At 35.8% G+C, this 26,369-nt stretch overlaps 1 protein-coding gene across 2 annotated transcripts in view; it reads right to left on the bottom strand.

Moving 5' to 3' along the window:
- LOC124366473 (transmembrane ascorbate-dependent reductase CYB561) overlaps positions 1-26,369 on the bottom strand; it is a 143,711-nt gene that overhangs the window by 11,900 nt on the left and 105,442 nt on the right. For both annotated transcript variants that reach the window (XM_046823055.1, XM_046823056.1), the window contains 2 exons: positions 15,721-15,944; positions 2,418-2,626 (listed from right to left, as the gene is read on the bottom strand). In XM_046823055.1, the coding sequence (XP_046679011.1) occupies positions 2,418-2,626; positions 15,721-15,944 (433 nt within the window). The remainder of the gene's footprint in view (positions 1-2,417; positions 2,627-15,720; positions 15,945-26,369) is intronic.

Below are 26,369 nucleotides of genomic sequence, written 5' to 3'. Positions count from 1 at the left end.
TGAATTATTTCTTCACCAGCATCACAGAGAGAACACTGAACAATAACCCTAAATCATCCAACAGCTACACTTCAGAACCAAATACTGGACATGATTTACTCTTTTAAAAACAATACAATACAACACACACAATACAATACAATATGATACAATATTATTAAAAATCTCAAACCTAAAACCTCTGCTGCAATAGACAACATCTCCACAAAACTGTTAAAGCACTGCAGTGATTCTCTTACAACACCTCACACAAATATAATTAATAGATCCCTCAGAATTAAAACTGGCAAAAGTGATCTCAATATCCAAAAACGACAGTAAAACAGAAGTGAATACTTACAGACTGATCTCAATCATTCCAACCTTTTTTAAAGCTTTAGAGAAAATAGTACTAAAAAGAATTTGGGGCCATTGTGACGCTATAACTTAATAACAAACAAGCAACATTGATTCATTGAAGGAAACTCTACCACTACAGCCGTGATAAACTTTGCTGACCTTGTACTTGACAACCTTGAAGAAGAGAAACTTGTAATAACTCTTTTCCTAGACTTAAGCAAAGCTTTTGATTGCCTGAGGCATAACCTCATACTGTACAAATTCGAAAAGTTGGGAATAAAAGAACAACAGCTAAAATGTGGTTCAAAAGCTATCTAGAAAACCGGAGGCAAATTGTAGAGATAACACAAACAAGAAATGGGGCTACTGAAGTTACCAGATCAAGATCTCTATCCGTAAACCAAGGAGTACCTCAGAGTTCAGTATTTGGACCAGTACTGTTTATACTTTTTACAAATGACTTGCCTGAATAGCTAGAAACCTTCTGGACAACTTCGATCTATGCTGATAACACTACCTTACTGTTCAGTGGAAACAAACATAATCTTGATGTTAAATATTACACAGCACTAAACATGGCCTATCAATATTGCCACTCAAATGACCTTGTAGTTATCCCAGAGAAGACAAACCAACTAGCTTTCGGGAGAAGATGCGAAGAAGTCTCATCAATTCTTGAAGTGGACAGAAAACCTTAAGTAAAATTTCTGGGAGTTATTGTTGATGAGAGCCTCTCCTGGTCACAACTTATTGATAATCTCCTTCCTAAATTTAACTCTTCACTTTATATGGTACAGCAAATAATTTCAATAAGAAATACAACCACTACAAAAGTAGATTCACTTTCTGTTTGAGACACACTTTAGATATGGACTATTGGTGTGGGGAGGAACCTCAGCAAGTAATCTCCAGAGAGTATTGGTGTTGTAAAAGAGGGCTATAAGAGCCTTATCAGGGTTAGGCTTCAGGGAAAGTTGTAGAGAAGTATTTTTAAACCTGAAGTCTGTAACAAGCCTTGACATAAAAGAAGATCTAATGTATGTTATTGGACAATCTTTGATACAAGGTAGAGATCTCCATTATTACAATACTCGATATATCACAAGATAACATGTCCCAGCTCACTACCTCCCTCAATATGAAAAGAAACCCTCTTACATTGGCATGAAGCTGCATAACCTACTGCCAGAGGAAATAAGACGTCTTTCTGGAGGAAGATTGAAGAATACCTGAATACTGACTGGTTAGTAAGCAATCCATTCTACTCAGTGGCTGAGTTCTATGAAAGAAGACGATGAACCACTACTTAAACAATTTTGTTTTTGTTTGAATTGCCTGACACCATTTCAATATTTAATGTATTTGGAAATAAGTGATTTGGCATTTGTATTTGTATCTTTGATTGAATCTTTGAGAATACCTGTTATGACCAATACAATAAGTGATCAGAACTCAAATGTAACAGCTATCTAGATACCTTTATAATAAAAGATATGATTCTACATATAACTAATAATTTTGATGATGAAAATGTATACAGTAAAAACATAAATAAATTGGTATAGTAAAATATACAATTTATAAAGAATGAATTTTTTCTGAGCTGTTTATAAAAACTAATGCAAACACAAATCATTACTTGATTAAAATAAATATTGTTAATTTGGTTATGTTTTAATAATAATGTGTAATAGAAATGTTACAAACAAATAAAAAAATGAGAGCTTTCTGATGTAGTGGTAGTAATCTCACCCTGAAAGTGAGACATCTAGGTTAAAGTACTGGCAGCACATGTAATTTTTGTGCACCAATCCTTACACAATTAAATCAGGGTATTGCAACTAATACATAATATATAATAGTTGAAACAAGTTCATACTGTATACTCTACAATTCTTGCAAAGTTCATATTTACCTTGTACAGTAATTTTGCTATTGGTAGGCTTGAAAGAACAGAACGTTTAATAATACCATTGCAACAGTATTTTTTATCAAACATACAATATTTTTGTGGGCTTTTATAAAGGATGCCTTGCCTTCTTGAAAGCTTCACACCCAACAATCGTTTGTAAAATTACCTGGAAGGCAAAGAGTCCCATGGTGACGAAACCCATCCAGCTATGCATGGAGTAAAAGTGGGGTTTGGGCGGGTCCGAGAAGCTTTTGGACTCGAACACTGCCAGGAAGCCAAGCACCACACAAGGGATAGCCAGTGCATGGAAGATCATATGGAACAACTTGACGTAGATCTTGCGACAACATCTGCTGATGCGGTAAAGCAGCATAGCTGGAACATTGTCGTCAAATGAACATGTCTAGTTTATGGTTGGCTAGAAAAATGATCAGCGAGTCTGTAAAGTGTATCAGTGTAGCTTGAATGTAGCTAAAAGCACCAAATTGACCACAACTCAATTATTCAATTTTATGCTGAATACTGGTGCCTTGACTATCCAAACATATTGTGGCATTAACTTTTTTGGGTATCTAGGCTTTACCCTGTCTTCTTTATGATTTATTTTATCTTTATGGGATTGAGTTGTAAAGAATGTCCCACCGTTAGGTCTATTTATTTTTTCACGTTACTAGAGCTGTTAAATCCTGCATATTTACTTCTTCAGTAAGTGAGCTTAGAGTTTAATATCTATTTTTTGTTGGAATTTTGAAATCACATTGAGCAGGATTGGAATGTTCCAAAGAGTTGTGGTTTGAGTTATTGTTAATGTGTACCAAAGACCAAGAGTGCTGGTTATTTTTCTCAGTGACTAACTTTTTGTTGACTGTGTGATTTTTTCAGCTATTTTTTCCTGTGTTTGAGTATTGGTTTTATATTGAATAGTGTTACAGACCTATTTTACATTTAAGCTGTTGAATAACAAATTGCCAATGGTCTGGATCCCAATATTACAAATTGTTGCAATAATTGTTATAGGTAATGTAAGCCAGCAGAGCCCTCTTGTGAATTACCTCTCGATCTGTTATGCTACTGTTTTATAGGCAGCTTGTTAATATTTAGTCATTGAGTCGGGTTTTGGATAGAATCATGTTTACTACCCTGTCCACAAAGAGGAATACGTAAATTCCGTAATCAACACCATTTTTATGCGGAGGAAAATCCATGATTTTGAATGAAAACTGATTGTGAGGCAACGCGGACAAATAGGTTTTTAACTTGGAGGATACTCTTCTGACATGCTGAAGATTTCAACTGTTGTACGAATCAAAGTAGTAAACGGTTTGTGTAGTTTTGTTGTAAAATGATAAGCTCCAGTGGGATCTGTCTGAATTGTTCAAATCAAAGGGCTTTATGACTGCCTCCTCTTCTTCTACATCCAAGCACTTTATGACCTGGTTTATGGCTGATGTCAAAAACAATAGTCAATTTCACACGCCTTACTTTGTACTATCCAGTCAAAGTACAGTGAAAGGGAATCATCCAGAATCCAATTGTTGTCAACCAATGCTAAAAAGTCCTTCCTATTCCCCAAAACGTTTTTATTGCGGTCTGAATTATTTTTGGCAAATTTTTTAGCTCCAACTCTGCTATCTTTGTTTTTAGTGCCATTTTTGTTGTATTAAGTTTGCTTATATGATCTGTAAAATATCTATTTCCTGTTCTTATGTTTCAATTAAATCTTTATTATGGCTGCTTTCACCGTTAATTTTTCTTTTAAGAAAGTTCATCTCTTGTTCAAGATTATTTTTTTGTTCGACTAAAGATTTTTCAACTTCTGCGCTAGCTTTCAGTTTATGTTCAGATTCTGTTATAATTTCTGAGTTTTCTTTATTTAGATTATAGTGTTTTTGGATGCCTTATATTTCTTGATTAAGTGATAATACGTCATTTGTAGCCAACAGAGAATTTCGTATTCCAGTAGCTAGAGAAAGGGACATTTCTCGACTTCTTGTTGTCCATAGTCCATAACATTTTGTAAGGCTTCTTCCATACTCAGATCACAAGTTTTCATGTCACTGTTTAATATTGCGTCATTTAGTTTATGAACCAATCTAGGTTCAGCTTCTGTAAGAGCATTATTAATTTTATTTTTTTTTATTGTCAATTTGTTTAATCCCATATTTATGTTTGTTCTTAGAGTACCAACTAATGTCATCATGATTTACTAGTCCTAATTCCTTAGTGGCAAAAAATTCCACTTTGTATTTTGATATCTTGTCATTTTTATTGCCTGTAGTAAAAGCTGGCCATTGAGGTAGCCCTAGCCAGGAGAAGTGCCACCAAACTACCTGTCTCTCTGATAGTATTCACCACTGCCTTTCACCTTTGATGAGAGCACTATCTCGCTGTCACTCCTGCTCATGCCTGTGAAGGAAACGGAGCATGGAGCGTTGGTGTCACATGCGGTGGATGGTTATTCTGCTTCTCAGGTTGGCCACAAGCATTATGTGGTTCCTACCCTGCCTGAGTGTGAAGTACAGTGTTCTGAAGTTATATCATTCCACTCCCGCATCCCCGTCTTGTGTCTGTTAATGAAAATCACAATAATGATAGTTCTACTAATATTCAAAACTTTTAAACCTCTTTTCGGTGAATTAAAAATACTTACTCTGGTGGGTCTGGTGGGGTACGAGCTATGCTCTTTTGTTAAGGGCAATCCAAAGCTTTTTGTAAGCAATGGATACTACCATCAGTATCCGACCAGATCAAGAGAGCTGATATCTGTGGCTGCACATAGTACCAGCGCATTTGAGAGGGGTCCATACCACTTGGGTGCAAAAGCTTTCAATGCATTGCCATTGAATATTAAAAATGAGCAAAATCTATGTTTATTTAAAAAAAAAACTAAAGACACACTTTCTTGGTAAATGTTTTTACTGTGTAAGAGATTTGTTAGGTTAGATATAGTTTTTAGTATTTGACGTGTAATGTAAAAATGTATTTTGCATTTACGAATAAAGATCTTGAATCTTGAATAGTTTTTTAGAAAACCAATTCAACTATGTAGAGAATCCATGAAGAATACTTGTGAAAAAGCTAGTATATAGCCGTATTATACCATGTTGTAGTCAATTTTGCACTTTAGGATAACAGGACCATAATATACAAGAAAAATAAAAAATAAATAAACTCAACTAAGACAATTTTCTTAAAGATTAGAAACAAAATAAAAATTAAAAAATATCCTAATTATACGCCATAAATCCAACACCTTCCATCTCGTGTTGACTAATTACAAGTAAATTTAGATGAAATTAAACCTGACACAATTGCACTGTCCAAGCAAAGAATTATTGAAATGAATTTAGCGTACCTTAACATAGAAAGTTATACATTGAGGTCACACTTTTCCCGTTCTATAGCTTCGAGTAGTGGGGTTATGATTTTAGCTCAGAAAAATATTACTAGCAAAGTTGTCTTGATTCCTGATGTGCAAGAAATAGTAACAGATTACACTCATATTATTACACACAGATTACGTAATACATAATAAGACCTTCCGCGTTATTTGTTTTCACGCCTAATAAAAAATGTAGTTTATCACAAGGTGCTACAATAAATAGCAAATAAAGAATAATTGAATTATTACATTTTTTTTATTTACAATTATCCTAATTTAAAAAGTAAAAAATGTGATCGTGATATATTGCCTTGAAGGCGGAACTAAGTTCGCCGGATCAGCTATTAGTACAATAAAATTATAAACAATTTCTACGTTTAACCATAGATGGACACTTATCTTGGAATAACCATGCTCAGAATAAAAAAGATTAATTGGAATTAACTATAAAAGGTAATAAAAAACGAACTAAATTTACACATTATACATTATTTTATTCAACAATTCTCAGAAAGTAAGATATTCGCAATGAACCAATAAAAATAAAAACATTTTTTAACTTTTTAAAACGATTTAATGGTGCTAGATGATATATTTTAATAAAAATAAGATTAAACAATCTTTGATCATTAAACATAAAAAATGTTTGAAAACCGTTATCAAATTGAGTTTTCATATTTATAAAATTAATTACACTAACAAATACTGAGCTATTAACAGCACTCTGTTGACAGTACAATTAACCACATCTGTTCTTTACTGAATGGAACAAGAAAGCGCTTATAATTTTCAAAGACATGAAGGATGGGCTATGGGATTGCCTCATCATAGTATTTACTTTCCCATTTTGTCTTATTTACTTAGGTCTGTTGGGAGACTCTTCTCCCTTCCATTCCAAGTTCCCAAGATTCTCTATAACACTTTGTTCATCTGCTTAATGTGGTAGTATGTTAATCAAATATTTTTTCATAACACTGCATAAACTTAGTTGTTTTTTGATACTGCAATTGAAAGTACATTAATTGTGAAGTGGTTGAAGTGTTTCTACAGTTTTAACTGATCAAATTTGTAAACAAATTCTCATAGTTTCGGCCTTAGGTCCATATTGATTTAAGGTCAAAAGAATGTCACAGAACAAGCTAAGACTGTTAACTTTATAGAGTTGTAGCGTATTTTCTGTTGTAAAGTACCTAGGGTATTATTTAGTTTAATTAAATTGAATGTGCTTTCTCTGTATCAAGATCTGACAGTAGTGAACCGATCTTGAGTTGTACTCCATTAGAATAGTGTTAACCCCATAAAAAGTTACACCCTTATTATTTGTTTATTGTAAAGTGATTGGTAACTTTTCAACATTCGCTGATGTGAACTGGCTTTTGGTGAGAGTCAATTGAGCGGGGTTGAAGTTCAAGTCTTCATAATTCGGTGTCAATGCATCTTTAAAATGCTCAACAAAAGCTCGTTTTAGTCACGGTTGATCTTGGAACACACTGTCAGTTTTTAATGTAACTGAAATGCGAATTAAGGTAGTGTCATCCCTTTAATATTCATGGCGAAAACTGGGTTGTTATGTTCAGTATACTCGTATAATGCTGCTAGGAAGGACAGTCTGTATAGCATTGAATAGTTTGATACTTCCATTATTTACTCGTATATGATTGTCAAAAAGTTCCGGAATAAATTAATAGATTTTTAATGGTTTGGTTTAGAATAGAATAGAATAGAATAGAATAGAATAGAATAGAATAGAATAGAATATATCTTTATTGAACATATTCTTAGAGAATAGAACAAAGGTCAGTGTTTATGTCACAATCAGTGTATGAGTCAGTGTATGTAAATTACAAAGCGCTTGTCCTCCACTGAAGGTACTCCTGGACACTGTAGTATGGATGCTCCAGCAGCCAGCTTCTTAAGGAGGCCTTGAAGTTCTTCTCTGGAAGCTTTCTTAGGTAGTCAGGTAGATTGTTAAAGAACATGGCTCCTTTATACGATGGTTTTTTCTCGAACAGAGTCAGATGATGAGGGTCAAGGAGGAAGTTGTTTCTATGTCTGGTGTTGTAGGGGTGGATGTCGCCAGTTCTTGCGTGCCCTGTTTTTGTGGCAAATAAGATCGTCTCTAGGATATAGAGTCCTATGATCGTCAGTATTCCTAGATGTCTGAAAGCTGCTCGGCATGAGTCCATTGGTCCTAATCCACTTAGAGTCCTGAACAGCCCTTTTTTGTATAACGAGCACCCTTTTAAGATTTCCAATTGTCGTACCTCCCCAGGCTATCAGTCCATATCTGAGATGACATTCAAATAGGGAAAGGTATGCTGTCAAAGCTACTTGAGGGCTACTGATTTGTTTTATTCTTCTCACTGCATACAGGCTACTATTAAGTTTGTGGCAGAGTTGATTGATGTGAGGTTCCCATGAGAGGTTTTGATCAACAGTTAGACCAAGGTACTTTCCTGATTTAATTGTAGTTATTTCTGGGAGCCCGTCATATTGGTTTGGGTTAGGTGTAAAGACTAGCTGTTGGGTCTTTGAGTCATTTAAGACTAAATCATTGAGGTGGCAGTATTGCTTAGCACATTGTATGCAACAAAAGAGTCTATATCTAGCTGAGATTTGTTCTTATTTGCTAAAATCAAAGCTGTGTCGTCAGCATACATTACAATTTCACAGTGGGTTTTGGAGATAATTTGGGAAGTCATTTGTTAGGAGAATGTACAAGACGGGTCCAAGCACGGAGCCTTGAGGTATCCTCCTGCTTACTGGTTATTGGCTTGGATTTTACTTTCGTCACAGTGTTTTTCTCCAAGTAAGTAAGTGTTCTACTACTTGTTCCCTGTTACTCAAGTAGCTCTTAAACCAGTCAAGTTCCTTGTCAATGACTCCAAGAGAGTGTAACTTTTTCAGTATGAGTTCATGGTCAAGGCAGTCAAACGCTTTACTAAAATCCAAAAATATGCTTGTTGCAATTTTTCCTTTTTCCAGATTGTCGATGATTTCTTCAATTAGTTGAGCTATTGCTGTTGAAGTTGATCTGTCTTTTATAAAACCGTGTTGTCTAGGGGTGAGAAGATCGTGCTGCTTGAGGTGGCTCAGTAGTCTATTTAGTATTACTCGCTCCAGTATTTTAGAAAAAGTAGAGATTAGGGAAATTGGCCTGTAGCTGGTGGCTTCATTTGTTGCTCCCACATTTGAATTTCGGATAGATTTTTGCGAATATTTTAGTTCATTTGGAAATATTCCTTGTTGAAAGTGATTTTATTAATGATGTGAGTCAGTGGGGTGATTATTTCGTGTTTGCACTGTTTGATCAATTTTGATGAGATCTCATCCTCCCCTGCTGATGTTTTTGCTTTTAAAGAGTCAATGATTTTTCCAATTTCTTGTTTGTTGGTTTCAAAGAAGGCTAGGTTTGGTGTTTGAAGTGTTTGGTTGTTATTGTTTGGTGCTATTACAGGTGTCGATGTTCCATTTCTGAGGAGTGTTCGGTCAGCGACTGTAGCAAAGAAGTAATTTAAATGATTGGCAATAGTTATTGGAGAGTCAACGATTTCTTCCTCTATTTTTAGGCATTCTAGTGGATTTTTTGAAGATTTTTCTTTTTCTTTCATTATTTATTACATTCCACACAGCTTTTGATTTTGTTGTCCGACTGTTCTATGAATGAAGAGTTGCACTGTCTTACGAAGAGTTTTGAGTTTTATATCATAACATTTTTTCCTTCGAGCTGTTTCTTTTTTTGTCATCAGGGTGGCCAGTAATGATTTGTTTATTCAGTGCTTCTAAGTATGATAATTTTAGGGCCTGACTTTCATTGTCCCATATATTGTTGTAGGGGTTTCTTTTCTTCTTTACTATCTTGAGTGGACATGCTATGTTCAATGCAGTTTGAAAAATTCCACTAAATGCTTTATAAGCAGTTTCCACATTCTCGGTGAGAGTGACTTTAGTTCCAGTCTTGGGATTCCAGATTGTGCTTCAATTCTTGCACTGTTCTTGCATTAAACTGTCTTCTTTTTGTTTGGGTCAGTGGCTGTTTCGTAGAAATCTGTGAGAATCGTACATAGTTGGGCCGTGTGGTCTGAGAGGCCTGTCTGTGTTATTTTGGTAGCTATTTTCCGTTTCTTTTATGTTCGTTGCCATATAAATCTATAGAGGTCTGGCTTTGATTTGTTATTCTGGTTGCGGGTAGATGAAGTCTGCTCAAGCCATGGCTAAGGAAGCATTTCATCCAGGTTTCTTCTGTCATTGCTTTCAATAAGATTGTCTACATTCACGTCCCCCATCACCAGTACATGTCATTAATGGCTACAATTTTGTCAAGCTCAGCTGATAAAATGTCTATTGCATTTTCTAAGTTGCTGCAGGGTGGTCTGTAGACGCTTAGCAGTTGTAAAAATCCCTTGTCTCAGCTCAATTTTCAGGAGCATCGTTTCACAAATGAGTTCCGATGTATTGCTTGATATTGATACTACTGTAATCTTGTTTTTTAGTCTTAAGCTAGCAAAAACAGCCACTCCACCTTTCCGGTGTTTGCTGTCTGGTATAAACCACCTAGTAGACTGTAGCCAAGGATTCTTGTGTTTTCCAACTTTTGACTACTTAAGCCGTGTTCTGTTCTGTAAGAATTATTAAGTCTGGATTAGAGCTGTGTAGGAAGTGTGTCAGTCTCTCGATTTTGTTCTGAAGGCCATCAATGTTTTGGTGAGCAATGATAAATTTGTGTTGTTTACTTTTTCCTGTTACTGGTTTTAATATTTGTACTATGGTTTCACAATCTTTGTCTTGGTTTTTTCTAAAAAAGTGTGTTGTTGGTTTGGAGCTTGACCTAGAAAAGCTGTTGAGCATTGGTTACTTGCCTTAAGTGTTATTTGATGAGTTGTAGAACTAATTTGCAATATTCATTTTAAAGAATTCTATGTGTTCATTAAAGAAAATCCTCTGTAGTCTGACTTGAAGGCCTTATGATGGCTGTTATAGGGGGTGATAGTTTCTTTGTAAAGTTTGCAGTACTGGTGAAAGAAGGATGTTCTTTGTTGCTGTTGGAATGAATTGGTTGGGCTATTTCAGGGATGGGCTCACTGGTAGGGTGCTCAGCCTGGGAGATGGATGCTTTCGTCTTCTGCACTTTAAGGGAGGCACTATATTTGGCTTTGGGATTAGTTTTGTGTTTGTGCCTTGGTATTTTCCTTTCAGGAGGTTTCTTCTTTTTTGCCATTTCTAATTCTTAATAAATTCGTGATGGATGCTTCTAAGCTTGAGAATTTCTCTTCAAGTGAATGTGACTTTTTTTTAAACTGCCAATTTCTAGGAGAAGGGAGGGTGAGGTGGAAGGGGGGGAAGGAGGAGTTGGTCTGATCAGTAGAGAGCTCAGTTTGGGTTTCTACATTGCTATGTTGTGCTGTTGTGTGATTTCCATAAGATACTTGCGTTTTCAGCATTGCAATTTGTTTCTTTTGGTCTTTAATTTTTATTTCGTACTCAAATATCACTTCAGAGAGTTTTTTGTCATTTTCTTCAAAAATATCCTGTGCTTCAATCATGCATTGTTTTTCTTTCGTTAGCTGTGCTTCAAGTTCGGATATTTTTTCTTGTAGTGACTCCATATTGGATATATGTTTTGATTCATTGTATTCCAGCTCCTCTATTTTGGCTTCAAGGCTATTTAATTGGGCTAGCAGGGTACAATTTTCTTTTTTAAGAATATTGTTTTCATGTAAAAGTGCAGATCCTATTTTAGCTGCCATTATTAAACTTTCTTCACTATTTTGCTCCTCATTTTCAACAAGACTTTGTTCAAGTTCTTTAAGTGAGTCACATTGGGGAGTCATTTTGATGTTTGAAGTCTTATTTGAAGAAACAGGAGTGGATTCTCGGTTTTCATGTAGGGAGTGAAAATCCACACAACTGCTACATTTCCAAGTTGTTGAATGTGTTTTGGTCAAGTTTTTAAACTCTTTGTTTGAAAGATTAACACAGTCTGCATGGAACCACTGTTTGCAGTTTCCAGTGCACAGTATTCCTTTGTGTTTCACTCCTATGGTGCAAGCTCCACATGGATATTTTGACATTCTGGGGTTTTCTGGCACCTGTTTGTCAATATAATGGTTCTGGAGAAATATAAAGTTAGCAGTTTTTTTAAGCTGGGTTTGGCTGGCTCCTATTGTCAATATAGTGGTTCTGGTGATGATAAAATGGTAAACAGTTTTTTATTCTAGCTTTGGCTGATTGCTGTTGTCCTGATGAATAAAATAATGGTAAACAGTTTTTTATTCTAGCTTTGCCTGATTGCTATTGTCATGATGAATAGAATGTTGTATTAATACTTAATTAGTAAAAAAAGTGTACAATTTTGTTTGATTTTGAGGAGTAATCTAGTTCCTTGTCAAGTAGAAAGATCCAGACAGCCTAAACTAGATAGGTGATGGAAGTCAGATGTAGATAAATAACAGCAGAGTGTTGGTGCCGTTGTCAGTTGCACAGTCAGCAGCTCAGGTTTAAAACATAAAAATCCTAAACATCAATAAAGAATCAAAACAAATATTTCATTGTGCATATTCAACGACTCTTAATTTCCTTATACAAGTAAGGATGGTCCGTTAAAAGCCAGTTAAAAATCTTTAATCATACTATAATTTTAAAATGTTGTCTAAAATGAACAAAATTATAAGAGAACCGATATTTGGACAACCCAGAACGAAACAGCGGCCATCTGACGCATTTGAAAAATGTTTAACTATAGTGTTCTTATTGTTCAAAGCCTGAGGTTTATATAAAAGTGAACTTAGGATAAGACTAAGTTTAAGACAAAGGAGCTAAAATGATGTGTCGGAAATGAAGTTTCCTTAATACATATTTCTTTGCCTCCAGAGCCTCGCCCGTTCTCAAAAAAACTCCAATTTAGGACTTTTTTAGAGACGGGTAATCAGTCAACAAAACGAACTAAACTTCCAAAGGTGTATTTGCTTCTAGTTGGAGAAACAGAAGTGAAATACCCACCATTCATTCTCTCCGAGTCAAATGGACTGTAGTCTCGCCTTCGTCGGGAACACTTCACAAAAACAGTGGCATTATTTATATGTTTGTTTTCCCCTGTTCCTTTTGGAGAATTAGCCTCTTCCCATGACCGCATTCACGGTCTGCAGTCCAGCAGTCCTGACTGTACCGCAACCGTAGCGGTTGAAAGTGACAACCGCCGCTGCCGGCCTTGATGACCGCTGTTACGGTTCTCGGTTCTGGGATAGTAGTGGCAGAAGTACACGGATAGACACACTGACTCACTTCGAGCCGCGTCCGTGCAAGTTACTTCCGTTTCCGTGTCAGTTGTCACAGCTGCATCAGCGCGGCTACAACCTGCCGATATCAGTTACTGTTTTCCACACTAAGCGTGTTCTGTATTCATCAGCTGGGCTGGCACTGATAACGTGTGTTTTGGTTAGTAGAACCGCCATCGTAACGTGATAAGAAGACAAGAATTTACTATCAGTTATTTGGGATTTGCCAAAAACAGAACGATATTTTATTTTATTTTTTCAGGACCAAAATATTTTACCTAAAAAACTAAAATGAACCAATTTCCATGGGAATGACATGGATAAAGTCATAACATGAAACTTTATTTTGGTAAACGTAATTTAACATGGAAATGTAATCTATGACAGTGTGATCAGTAAGTAGGACTTAAGTACAGTAACAGTAAGTAGATAAGCCGAGTCATGTACTGCTGGTGAGAGGATTGGACGTCGATTACGTATTGTGATTTATCAGATAAAACTGTTATAGATTGGAACAATTACATGCGTGAATTCTGTGTATTAGATATGGAGAGTAAACCAAACAAGAAGATAGGTGGAACAGGTTGCATTGTGGACATTGATGAAAGTTTACTAAAAACAAAATAACTGTGATCGAGTATTACCTGAACAGTGGGTGTGTAGTGGCATATGCAGAGAAACAAAAAAATGTTTATTACCACTGTTCCTAATGGAACTAGTTCTACCATTCTTCATAAAACTATTGAAAACATTGCAAATAGTAGCACAATTTATTCAGACAATTACCAGACTATATAATAGAAATAGAAGGATTTCATCACGTTAAAGTGAATAATAAATATAATTTTATTGATCCTGTAACAGGAGTTCATGCATAAACAGTCGAGAGAATGTGGGGCAGTGCTAAATGGAGAAATAAGAAACATATAGGGACAGCGAGACATCATTTGGAATCTTATTTGTCAGAGTTCACATGGCGACAACATCAGTTGAAAGAAAATAAAGACTGCTTTGAATCTATCTTGAGACATACGGGGACAGCGAGACATCATTTGAAATCTTATTTATCAGTGTTCACACGGCGACAACATCAGTTGAAAGAAAGTAAAGACTGCTTTGAATCTATCTTGAGACATACGGGGACAGCGAGACATCATTTGGAATCTTATTTATCAGAGTTCACATGGCGACAACATCAGTTGAATCTAGCTTGAATTCTGTATCGGTCCATTTTCCATCTAAATCCTAATGAATACTTCGCTCTCAAATAAATTTTTTGGACTTAAACAAGTGTTTTGATGTTAAACAAAGTGTTTTATTTTTTATTTCGTCACGAAAAATGCTTAGATTGTCTGCATTTGGTAACCATTACATTTTTGCTGCGGTAGCGTTAATAGGTAAGTACCTACACTATTTTCATAATCTCGTAAGATATTATCTTTAGTTTTTAGAAAATGTACAAGTAGGTAAATTTGGAGAACAAGCATTTTTATCTAGATCATCATCGATTCAGATAATACGAGGCGCGACAATAAAGTAATGAGACTGATCTGAACAATAATTTTGCTTATCGTTATAGTCAAGTTTAGTGTTTTCTACTTTAAAGTAGTTCCTTTCTGATTTCACACACATTTTCCAGCGCTTCTGCCATTGATGGCAACTTTTCTGGAACTCATCTTCTGCAATATCCTCTAAGACCCTCGTCACAGCTTTTTGGACATCTTGTGTGGTTTGAAAATAGTGTCCCTTGACCGCTGTTTTGACCCTTGGAAATAGAAAAAAGTCGCACTGAGCGATATCTGGTGAGTCAAGTGGCTGTTATAGTACTGAAATTTGTTTTGAGGTAAAAAATTGTTATACTGACAGAGCAGTATGGGATGGGATATTATAGTGATGCAGAATCCAATTATCAGCAATGTTGGCACTGAAAAGGAAGAACTCTTTTACAAAATGTATCTAAAATTTCTTTTTAGCAATATCGGTTAACTGTTTGTCCTGGAGGCACCCACTCTTTATGAATAATTCCCTTGGAATCAAAGAAGCACACAAGCATGCATTTCAATTTTGACTGTGACATGGAAGCTTTTTATGGTTTGGGTGATCCCTTTCACCACCATTTCAAACTTTAGCGTTTTGTCTCTGGATCTTACTGAAAAAACAAACTTTTATCACTTGTGATAACACGGCTCAACGATTCTGGATTTAATGATCTTTCTCGTACCAAATCAATTGATATTCAGTTCTTCTGCAATCGTTTTCTCGGATAATCTTCGTTCAGATCGTACGAGTTCACGCACTCTGGTCAAGTTGACATCCGTCCGTGAGGTTGATGGTCGTACACTGCGGTATTCACCTTCAACATTCGTTCTGCCTTTACTAAACATTTTATGTCAACGAAAAATTTGAGCTCTTATACATATGTAACCTCCTCTCCAAAAGCCTTCTGAAGATTACCGTAGGGTTGTTATTGTGTTTCCACCCAATTTTACGCAAAAATGAACTGCATAGATCTACCGTTGCGCAATATTACGTTGTTCCATTTCCGTGACGAGAGACACAAACACGTGTTAACTTATTACAGTACAACTCACAACTGAGCAGCTGTATCGATGTGCCACTTGGACTAGAAGCAGCTTATAGATCAAGGTTAAAGATATTGTGCCTATGCAAGCCTGCAAGGTGCCACATCCTGCAAAGAGAATCAGTCTCATTACTTTATTGTCGCACCTCGTACACTATAACAATTTAAACAAGTTTGTTATGGCATTAAAATGCATTATGCCGAAATGAATAAAGTTCTAGGATAGACTTACAAAATCCACTGAGCGAGACGAAACCGGCGATCATGAGAGTGGGATGAGCGTTGAACTGCCTGGCCGGGTCCTCGCTCCAGGAGTAGCCTTTGCGGTAATAAAGTGTCCAGAAGAGGACGAGGACCAGACTGGCCAGAAGGAGCAGGCTGGCCAGCACGACGACAAGGACATACTCGCACCAACTGCCGCAGGACATGGAGTCTTCATCATCGTACTGCCTTTGCCTGGAACAGTCAAGAAGGATCAAAGTTAATTGAGGACTAACAGGCGTATCATTCACCAAGTTTCACTGATATGCTTAATCAGTAACATCTTCAACTCATGACAGCAATAATCTGCCACAATTTCAGTCGTGTTTGTTTACAATCTATAAATACACAGCAGTGTAATAATAATAATAATTTTAAAATAATACTACAAATGAGAAAATCTGTATTTAATTGAGGAAATGCACTAGGTGACTAACATGGCGGAAATACGGCCGGCCTAATCCCCTGCGCTTGTGCACGTGCGTGCCCGCGCGCGCGCTTGTTTGTATGTGTGAACATACCATAGTTCAGGCGCAATTCCTATTTACCAGTACTATAGTAAGCACTATTGCACGCACACTCGGAACTTGACTGTGTTACTCCGGTTTTGTGAGCCTACCTCTACAGGGGTCATGCTTCACCGTACAGGGTATAGTAATTGATTAGCTCCAATGAAAGAAAGAATGTTACAGTTATACATTACCACTGAGGTGCTAATCGTCATGTCGTATCCAGAAAATTTCTCACCCACTTGTGAACAGTCAAGGATCACAGACACGAAGAGATAGAACTCAGCTGGAGGACATCAAATTTCTCGACAATGATCGAAAGGGTTTCACTTTCCAACTACGTATCTGACAAGGTCGCTCCGCCGTCCCGTCTGGCTCACAATTAGATCCGAGCGAAGCGTTAATTTGAGCCATTCTGGATATTGTAGTCAGCGGAACCCTCAATTATGACTTTCCTCGGCGCTGCCTCCACGATCCATTGTGCCGTCGACGCTCCAGTTGCAAGCAGATGCTGACTCGATCTCGTCGCCGCGCCTGCAAACGCTCTCGCTAAACGGCCGCTTCCTCCCCGGGATAGCTAGAAAGTGCTCCGTCTGCGGTTATCGAGCGGTAATGACACGGATCCGTAGCCACAGATCGTGTTGGACGGTTTTGTTTTATTTCTGATGTCATAAAATATCTAGGTCACTGTTGCAGGTCTTCAATCGGACCCTGGGTTATGTTTAAGTGATATACTTTACTAACCACTTCTATCCTGTAGAAATCGTATACGGAACTTTTCTTAATCAGTTTTTGTTCATTCTTCAACGGACACAAACTGTACTGGCTAATAATTATAAACATTTAGGAGTTTGAAATGTCTGTTTCGAACGCAAATATAGTTAAGGAACTCATGGTACTGTATTACTTACAAATCAGACAAGAATTGATATTGAGCGTTCGGACCAAATAATTATCTCATGAACAGAGCGTTTTATACCTTAGAGGAATTCTTGGGGGGCTTACCTCTCACAACTCAGGTTTATTAAATTGTATTTTCAATAACCACGTTAACTTATTTAAGATATGATTGAATTTCAGCTGGCGTGTATAAATAATAGTACATGAAATATCGTTTGTATAAATATTATACGAATATGACAGTATTCCATGCCATTCTGTATTGTTAATGAACAATGAAAAATTTGATTTGATTTAACAAAGTGTGGCGCAGCTCTAGCGCCGTACCTCAGTACTAACTGAAAATAATCCACTGGACCTCAGCATGACCCGTCCGTACGAATGATATATGTCTTGCGCAACTAATACAATCAAATGTACAACCTTCTCTCCCTTGTACTGAATATGTTTGGAAACCCACTATGAACATTACTGTGTCTGTTCATGTCTTTGAACACTCGAGAAATTCAATTAATCATAAAAATCTATCAAATTTATCATGAAAATTAATCATAAAATCTGAAAAGTGGATATAAGTTCCTTCTCGCATCCCTCATAAAAATCAAAACTACCCAGGATATAAATGGGTAGTTAAAATTCCCGAATCACACAACTTCATCATTCAGAGAGTAGTTTGTTTGCTCAATTCATCAGAAAACGAATTTACTTCAGGAAGTTCAGTTATCAGGGTATGGGCACAAAGGAATACTGTGATCTAAGAGTTTGCAAAATATGACACCAAAAAGATACATTTGGAAATGGTAGGTGGATTTTAGATCTTATAAGACATTAAGAACTGAATTTCCTTTGATTGCAAGACACTTCTAAAAATTGCAAGATTTACGTTTGTTTATATGGTAATTAATTAATGAAGATTGCTATGAACCAAGTAATCTTAGACAGCAACAAAGCTCTACCTCATTTACTAATTACATTTATCACACCTAGTGTGAATTTGTATTCGCCTTAAATACGTGCTTATATAAGTTGGTGTATAGAGTGGACATTTTGTACTCGACGATGTTGATGTTGATGATGACATATCGGTTTTTATTGGTTGTATTTGTTCAAATCCCCCTTTAAAACACAACTTTCATAATTATCTTTCTAATAAATACTGTAAACATGTAATCTGTTTATTTCTCTGTATTCAAACAATATATTAAACATAAAATATTATACCTTTAACGATTCGAAACCTTCTTGGAATGACATACATAGTTTTGTAAATATTTTTTCGTCTTAACGAGCTATAATTCAAAACAAAATTTTAAAACGTATAAAAAGAGACAGCGATTGTTTCTCCTCAGCTGCCACCAAGTAGCCTGACCCAAAACATGCAAAAATCTCCCCACTAGCCTTATATATATATATATATATATATATATATATATATAAAAATTTTTTATAAATGGCAATAGCCTTATTTAATTTCAATAAACATTGAATCGCAAAAAGTACTTGCTCCGCCGGGAATCGAACCCGGATCTTCGATATATATATATAATTCTCCATAATTCAAAACTAAGCTATGTTTTACTTCATAGTCATGTTCAATATAATAATGTTTTTAAATTATTACTTTATAAAATTTATGCGATAATGTATAAATTCTGTTATACTATTAACACATACGAATAATATCTTTGTAAAATCTAATATTTTATTCTCAAAAACAATCCAATTAAAATAATAACTAATTGAAGCATAATTTATTTAGTATGGCATGTATTTATGTTTAATGGGAAGACCTTATATGGTCATAAAGTTCAAGATAACAAAAGAGTGATTTGAGAATATTATGACGCACTCGCAGTACGAATTTACAACGATAACTGCAATAATTTCTTTAGAAATCATTATTACTTTATGACACTTTTTAGGTACATTTTGTTTTAGTGGAAGTACATTTCTGCAAACATTTAGTTCGTCTGGAATATGGTATTTGCTTGTCGTAGTTCCTCAATTTATCATCTATGTAGATCAAAATACAAGCAACTTTCTTACGTAATGAAATATTTGAGAAAATGTTACAATTTTCTCAAAGCTTGTTTTGAATTTTCAATTAGCGTATCTAGAGTGTTAAAATTTACGGGTGTTAAATAGGATGGTAGGACCAGACATTTACCATTTTTATATCTTACAAAATGTATAACATGACGCGACGTTTCGAGGATTGAAATTTATCGCCTTCATCAGGTGAGAAAATAGTTAGTACATTATTACAAAAGTATGAAAAGTGGATGAAACCTATTGTAATGTACAAAATATTTTCTCACTTGGTGAAGAGGATAGATTTTAACTCTCGAAACGTTTTGTTATACATTTTGTAACACATAACGGTGGCAAATTTCCGAAATCCTATTATCCTTTCATACCCTCTATCATCAATAACAAACTTTAAACAATGAATTTTTGGAGTTTTTATACATGTCCAACTATTATTTTATAAAAGAAAAAATAATATACTGTTCTAACTTGAAAGAGAAACTCATTATGAAGATTACCACTTAAATAATGAGATAGTATAAAAAGTCTATTTTTATGAGTTTGTTGAATTACAGCTTGCGAAGATACGACCACTTGAATATTCTATCCCCGTCTGAGCGTATAGAAGTCGCCGCGTGTGCACATATGGACACGCTGTGGATCACACGCAGCTGCTGTCGTGGTCACTGATGCACGATATGGACGCTCGACCCACACTTAGTACTACACAATAAGCGCGGCACCACGCACCTTGTTGTCGCTCCTTGTAAGTGTCGATGATGAAATAGAATCTCTTCCTACTGCAGAAGTAAAAGTAATCCTGCTACTTCAATACCGATGAGCTTGATCAAGTTTTGTGGGACTTTAAAGTAAATAGGCTAGTATTACTACATTTAACGTTGGTATGGTGAATGACGAGTTTACCTCCTTTTCACCTTCCGCTTAGTGAAGCGTCTGAGATCTGACGCCCAGACTACAAAAGTAGTGTAAGTTAGGTGAAGAGGTATTCTCATTGTCTCATCAGGTGCACAACTCAGCACACAATCTGATTTCAGGTGCTGCACGGAAGACGAAGGCGAACTGGAGCTAAATTCAACATTCACATCGAATCAGCCCTTCCCACCTATATGTGTAGAGGATTCGGGTGCCCTTTGGAAATGTATTGATGTATAAACGTAATATTTGTTGAAACTAATAGATGTATAAGAAAGGAAATAATAAAAGCAAAAAGTTGTGTTTGAAATAAGCATTACAAAACACAGGTTGAAGTGAAGTACTGGAACCGAGTAATACGCTGTGCTAGACTGGATCTATAAAACAGACTGATGACGTCAGGAACTCGTTATTAATAAAAACTATACCGTTACAAATCCAGTATACACGAGTCGCCTGCCTTGAAAAGAAATGGGAGAGGCAAGACAAATTGTGTTGACAACTTATTGGTGACAATACCGCGCAGCGTGGTACAATGTCTGTTGTACTAACTGGACGCAGAGATGCGGAAACGGAGGTACTGTGCACACAGTTGTGTTAATTGTACCTCATTCGGTGAGGGAGTCACGAAAGTTGGAAGGTTGAAAACGAGTTAACCGTTTGTGAATCAATCAAGGCCGTTGAATCACTTGATGATTCTTAGTAAATAATTTCAATAATTTGGTATTATACAGGGGCCATTCTGCACCTGTCTACCACTTGTGCATTACACCATGTAAGAAGGTAAATACATACGTACGTATCATAAATAGAAATAATTATAGTTAACCATTACGAGAGGTCACGTGATCTAAGTTAGAATTTAGGTACTAACTCGAGGAATGTTTTTCTTCTTTTGCCAGAAGTGCGGGGTGCCACTGAAGACTGTACTGATGGCCAGGGGCATTTCCGATCAGATAACGTTGGATGATCTGGTACGTGATCTCAGGTTGGGAAAGTACTGGTCAGAAATGCCACTGGCCACCAGTGCGAGCTTCAGACATCCCTAGAGACGGTTCTTAAATTCAAGCTCAGATCACGTGAGTGCTCTTGAAGGTCAACTTTACTTCAAGTAACATATTTATAATAACCTAATATAAACCTACTTATATCGCGTAATAACAAGTAGTAGTAGTAGATAGGAACAGAATGGTCTCTGTATAATACCAACTTCCCATAATTTATTTTACAGAAACGTACTTAAAACCCACATCATATACCATTTTAAGTTGATAAAATTTGATGCTATGGGAACAGTGGAGAATGATCAATGGAAATTTGTTGTTGATTAACTCTACCTCAACTATGTTTCTAGCATTGGCCACAGAGTGAGAGAGAGTTGAGAGAATGTATGGCACAAGTACGCAATACGGACGCATAAATAAGTAGACGACCACACAGAAACAAAAAATTGTAAACCTCCCCACGGACAAAAAGGAAATTGTCACAGTCTACTGAGTAATCTTAAAGACACTCAGCCAAATTCGATGGTTGGACATTGCACCATCATAGAACTCATTCTTCTCTGTGTAGAAATGAAGTTTAGTGCTATCAGCAAAAGGACACATGATTTTTCTGGAATTACCTTCGTTTAGTGATACAATACAATCAGTAACACTAAGTTTCGTAATCTGAAATCTGTTCTATTATTCAATTGAATGACTAATCTAATGACTACAATCTAGGTTAAAGTTAGCAAAACATACCAAAGCGTTGTGACATGCACAAGTCAGAAACCACAACTGCCGTGTTGGTGTCTATTCATGCACACGCCAAAACAAGTCAAAAGATGTTGTTGTATCTTTTGGGATAATTAGGCTAACGCTCAGCTAAATCCCATGAAGTAAGATCCATATCCATGAACCTTATCGATAGATACATACATAGAAATAAAGCTTCATAAAAATTTCAAGTCTATAGGTCGGTTCATTTTCAAAAACAAACTCGTACGGACAGATACACATATATAGCGCCTCGAGTGATGTCGCTAAGGTTCAGCCAATAAAGATCGCAATCATTCAATTATATAACTTTGGCTCTGGTCAATATTAGAATCCATATATATTTCTTCCTGCAAGGTATCCTGAGAAGGTACGGGTTACGGAAGGTAACAACCAGAATCGGAAGGATAAATTGTAAGGTCCTATACAGGGATTTCCCACCATGTGCTATTGGTTGGACTGAACAATGAAAAGATACGGATAAATGGCCTTTAGAATTAACATCAACATTTAATTAGCGTCGTTATTCACTGAACAAATCAGAAAGGTAACAACGAACGCACTGGATGATAGGTTACAGGTCTATAATGGTTTCTGTAAACACATCCGTATCACAAAAGCTACTAATGAATGCGGAGTAACGATCTTTTAGAGTTAAAAACATTTAATTGTACTTATAACTAACACAACGCAAGTAAAACTGCCCTATACCAGCTAGAAGTAATGCACTGACCTCGATTAACGTACGAGTAAATTACACAATGCTTAATTATAGAATAATTGGGATACAGATAACGTCCGATAACAAAAGAAAACATGCACTGCAGTATAATCACATAAAAAACCCAGTAATGTGGAAGTAGCAGTTTTTGACTTATTAATGTGACTAGAACAAAGTTTAAATTTGAAAACTGTAATAAATTTGAGTTTGAAGTAGTAACAATTATTGCGTGGTTAATTTTGAGTATTCATATGACATACAAGAAACACTACATCAACATATTTAATATACTCTTAACTAAAATTATATTATGAACCGCGAGGTCTCACCCGCGGCAGTTTGTACAAATTTTAGAAATTGTGTTGATTATTGTGTTTAAAAATATCAGCAGCCCGAGAACTCGTCTTACCTCTTATTTATATTTCTACACAGGACCATCATATACCGCTTGTTTTCCAAATAGTTGCCTCCTACTTCCAATTCGTCAATTTTCCCTGATGCAAACTTTTAGGTTTATGAATACAATCATTCACTTATATATAATAAATTCAACTTTATTAGAGACACTTTTATTTTGAAATACACACCTTTTTATTTACATACTTAAAAATGTACATGTGACAATTTGCTGACGCGCGTCATCCCGCGTAGTCTAAATGTTACGGAAAATTGTATAGTAGGCTACTTGTAAAACGTTTTTCTGTACAAAGTTTCATTTACAGATCATTTAAAATAGTATACTCTGCAACACAGTTAATGAGACACAAGATACTTTGAGAAAATTTTCTATTAACGTTATGAGTGCCAGGGATCTCGCTACGAGACGACGTAAAACACGCTTGAGTGCCGAGAGTCTCGCTTCGAGACGAGACGTTCCTACGCGAAGAGAGCCGGAGTCAAGGAACGAGACGATTTCTATTTCATTTGTAGTATCTCTGTAACTTATCCCAGACTGCCTGATATCATACCAAAGGCCAATACATGAACTAAACTAAACTTTTCAACTATTATTTCTACTTTTTAATGCTGTTAGGTGACGTAAACAACTAACTAAAATACAACACTTTTAATAAGTTGGATCGTGATCGCGGTGTCGTGACGAGTAGCGGAGCATTTTTGAGGTTATACAATTATGCGTTTTTATTAATTTAAAATGTTTGTAAGATATTAGATATTAAAATTAATAAAAAAAGTCATGACAGTCGCTTCTGAGTGTCTATATAGACAGTGTTGTAGTTTGTTTGAAAAATTACCTGAAAAATGTTATGTTTATATTTTAAATTTCGTTTTAGTAATTATTGCTATAATACACATGATTTTGTATTGTTAGCGCTTTTATCATTAAAGTATTGAATTTTCTAAAATAATTCAAAAAAGCTTTTTAACGTTGAAAAATAAATTTTAACTGAATATTTTCCAAAACCCTGTGTTTTTTTAGCAAAACAAACCTCTAGCGTTTGAATAATTTTTATAATAGTGTTTATTGTACGGTATTAGGTTATTACACATGATTTCAGGGTGATGTTAATAATGATCTTTATCATAAAAGTATTAAAATTTAAAAATAAAATAAAAATATTCTTATATTAGTTTTTTTATCTTAAACTGAATTTTTATCTTGTTTCCATAGAAAAGTCACTATTTAAAGTAGTTTTTTTTAAGATCTTACTGTTATATATAGAACAGTAAAAATAAAAAGTACGGTAAGCGTGAAATGCGAAAATTGCCTTTACGTCACCTCTTGCGTCCAGGAAGAAGGTGCGATCTCTCACGTGTTAATGGTGTAAAACCTTAATTGTTTCACGATTGCAGCAAACTTATAGAAATAGGACTACAGCAAAATATTTAAAATACATAACGAATGTACATAGAATCTCCTTCTGAGATAATATCCTGTCGTCCTTGTGGATTTTAAATTGATAACTTTCACACAGCATCTAAGGGCCTTGTACGATTGAGAAGAATACATTCTACCAAATGTATTAAAATGTCTACAGCAAAAAGGTTCTTGCAAACTTGCAAGTGTATTTTAATACAAGCTTCGTCAAACCGAAAAGGGAGGACAAAGGACTTTCGAACATACTCCTTTGGAGCAATACTTAGCTTGCTGTGGTTTAAGTTTATACAATGAAAATAGTTATGGACTAGTATTTAAAGAGTTGAAGGGCTTATTAGGAGTTATTAGTAGAGTACATTACTTATTAGAGTATCCTAAAGAACTAGTGGGGTGAAACTTTATGCAAAGAAAGACAGTGAGAAACGTTTGGGAAACTGCACGTATTTTCTGAGATAAGGAATGCATAAATAACTTGTCACAACCTGTGTCAAATCCAAAGGAATGTTGTTGTTCTCAATAACGATCCATTTAGACAGAAGGTGATTTGGAAGAGATAATTAAGTACACAAGGTCAACGACATACTGTGGAACGTTCCTAACAATACTTTGGCAAGTACACTCAGACTCTGTATTCGGAAAGTAAATATGTAGGCAAAAACAACATTTATAAGCTAGTTTTTCGTTACTTAAAGGAAGTACGAAAGATGACTTGAAGTGATAAAAGGATTTCGGAAATTTGATATCGTGATGGTTTATTGGCTGATGGTTAACGAGGGGCTGGAGAATCCTTCTTCCTGTCTGTCTGTGTGTCTACCAATTGTCTCGATAACTAACTGATCTACAAAAACTTAAAATTTCGCATAAACCATTGTTTCTATATACTGTAGGCAACACGGAATTTGATGATTATGCATGTCGTTCCATGGGATTTGGCTGAGTTCGATGATGGTGTATGTCACTATGAGAATTGGCTGAGCGTTAGCGAATATTTTTTACATGGTCTTATGGGTAACAATGACGCAACGACAAATCATTTTTTTTTTTTTTTTTTATTTAAGGGGCAAAAAACGCTGAGGTTATCATTGCCCTCAAGAAAGAATTGACACCTACTCGTATTTGGTAGTGTCAATTAGGTACAATTGACACTACCAAATACGAGTAGGTGTCAATTCTGTGGAATAAATAAATGTGTACACAAACTGAGTACAATCAGATTATATTTTAACATATGAAATTTTTATTCATAGAGTACAAAGAAAAATGCATAGCGTAGAGTGGAAAGTGAACGTTGAAATTGATAAGGTCTGATTTCAGTGCATGCATGCGTTGCAGTACTCTCCTTAGGTTTATTATTTAAACACTGCTATCTTAATGAACAAAATTGTGTGGCAAAATATCTCGAGAAAGATTTCACCCGTAGACTTTAAATTTGCCATGAAACTTCATTCTACATAGACGTGATAGTGATGTCAACCATGACATTAGGCTGAGCGTCATTGAAGCCTTTCACTCAGTAGGTCTGCTGGGGGACGATAACACGTATTTCCCGATTGTCTGCTTGGCTATCTGTCAGCAGGACGTCTCGTGAATGAAATGAGATTTATACTTGGATTTTGTATCCAACTTCAGTGAAGCCTTTCACTCAGTAGGTCTGCTGGGGGACGATAACACGTATTTCCCGATTGTCTGCTTGACTATCTGTCAGCAGGACGTCTCGTGAATGAAATGAGATTTATACTTGGATTTTGTATCCAACCTCAGTGAAGCCTTTCACTCAGTAGGTCTGCTGGGGGACGATAACACGTATTTCCCGATTGTCTGCTTGACTATCTGTCAGCAGGACGTCTCGTGAATGAAATGAGATTTATACTTGGATTTTGTATCCAACCTCAGTGAAGCCTTTCACTCAGTAGGTCTGCTGGGGGACGATAA

Source organism: Homalodisca vitripennis, chromosome 7 (genome assembly GCF_021130785.1).
Source record: "Homalodisca vitripennis isolate AUS2020 chromosome 7, UT_GWSS_2.1, whole genome shotgun sequence".
In the NCBI taxonomy this organism is placed as follows: Eukaryota; Metazoa; Arthropoda; class Insecta; order Hemiptera; family Cicadellidae; genus Homalodisca; species Homalodisca vitripennis.
Note: the sequence above shows the minus strand (reverse complement) of the source record. Positions and strands in the feature narration are given on the sequence as shown.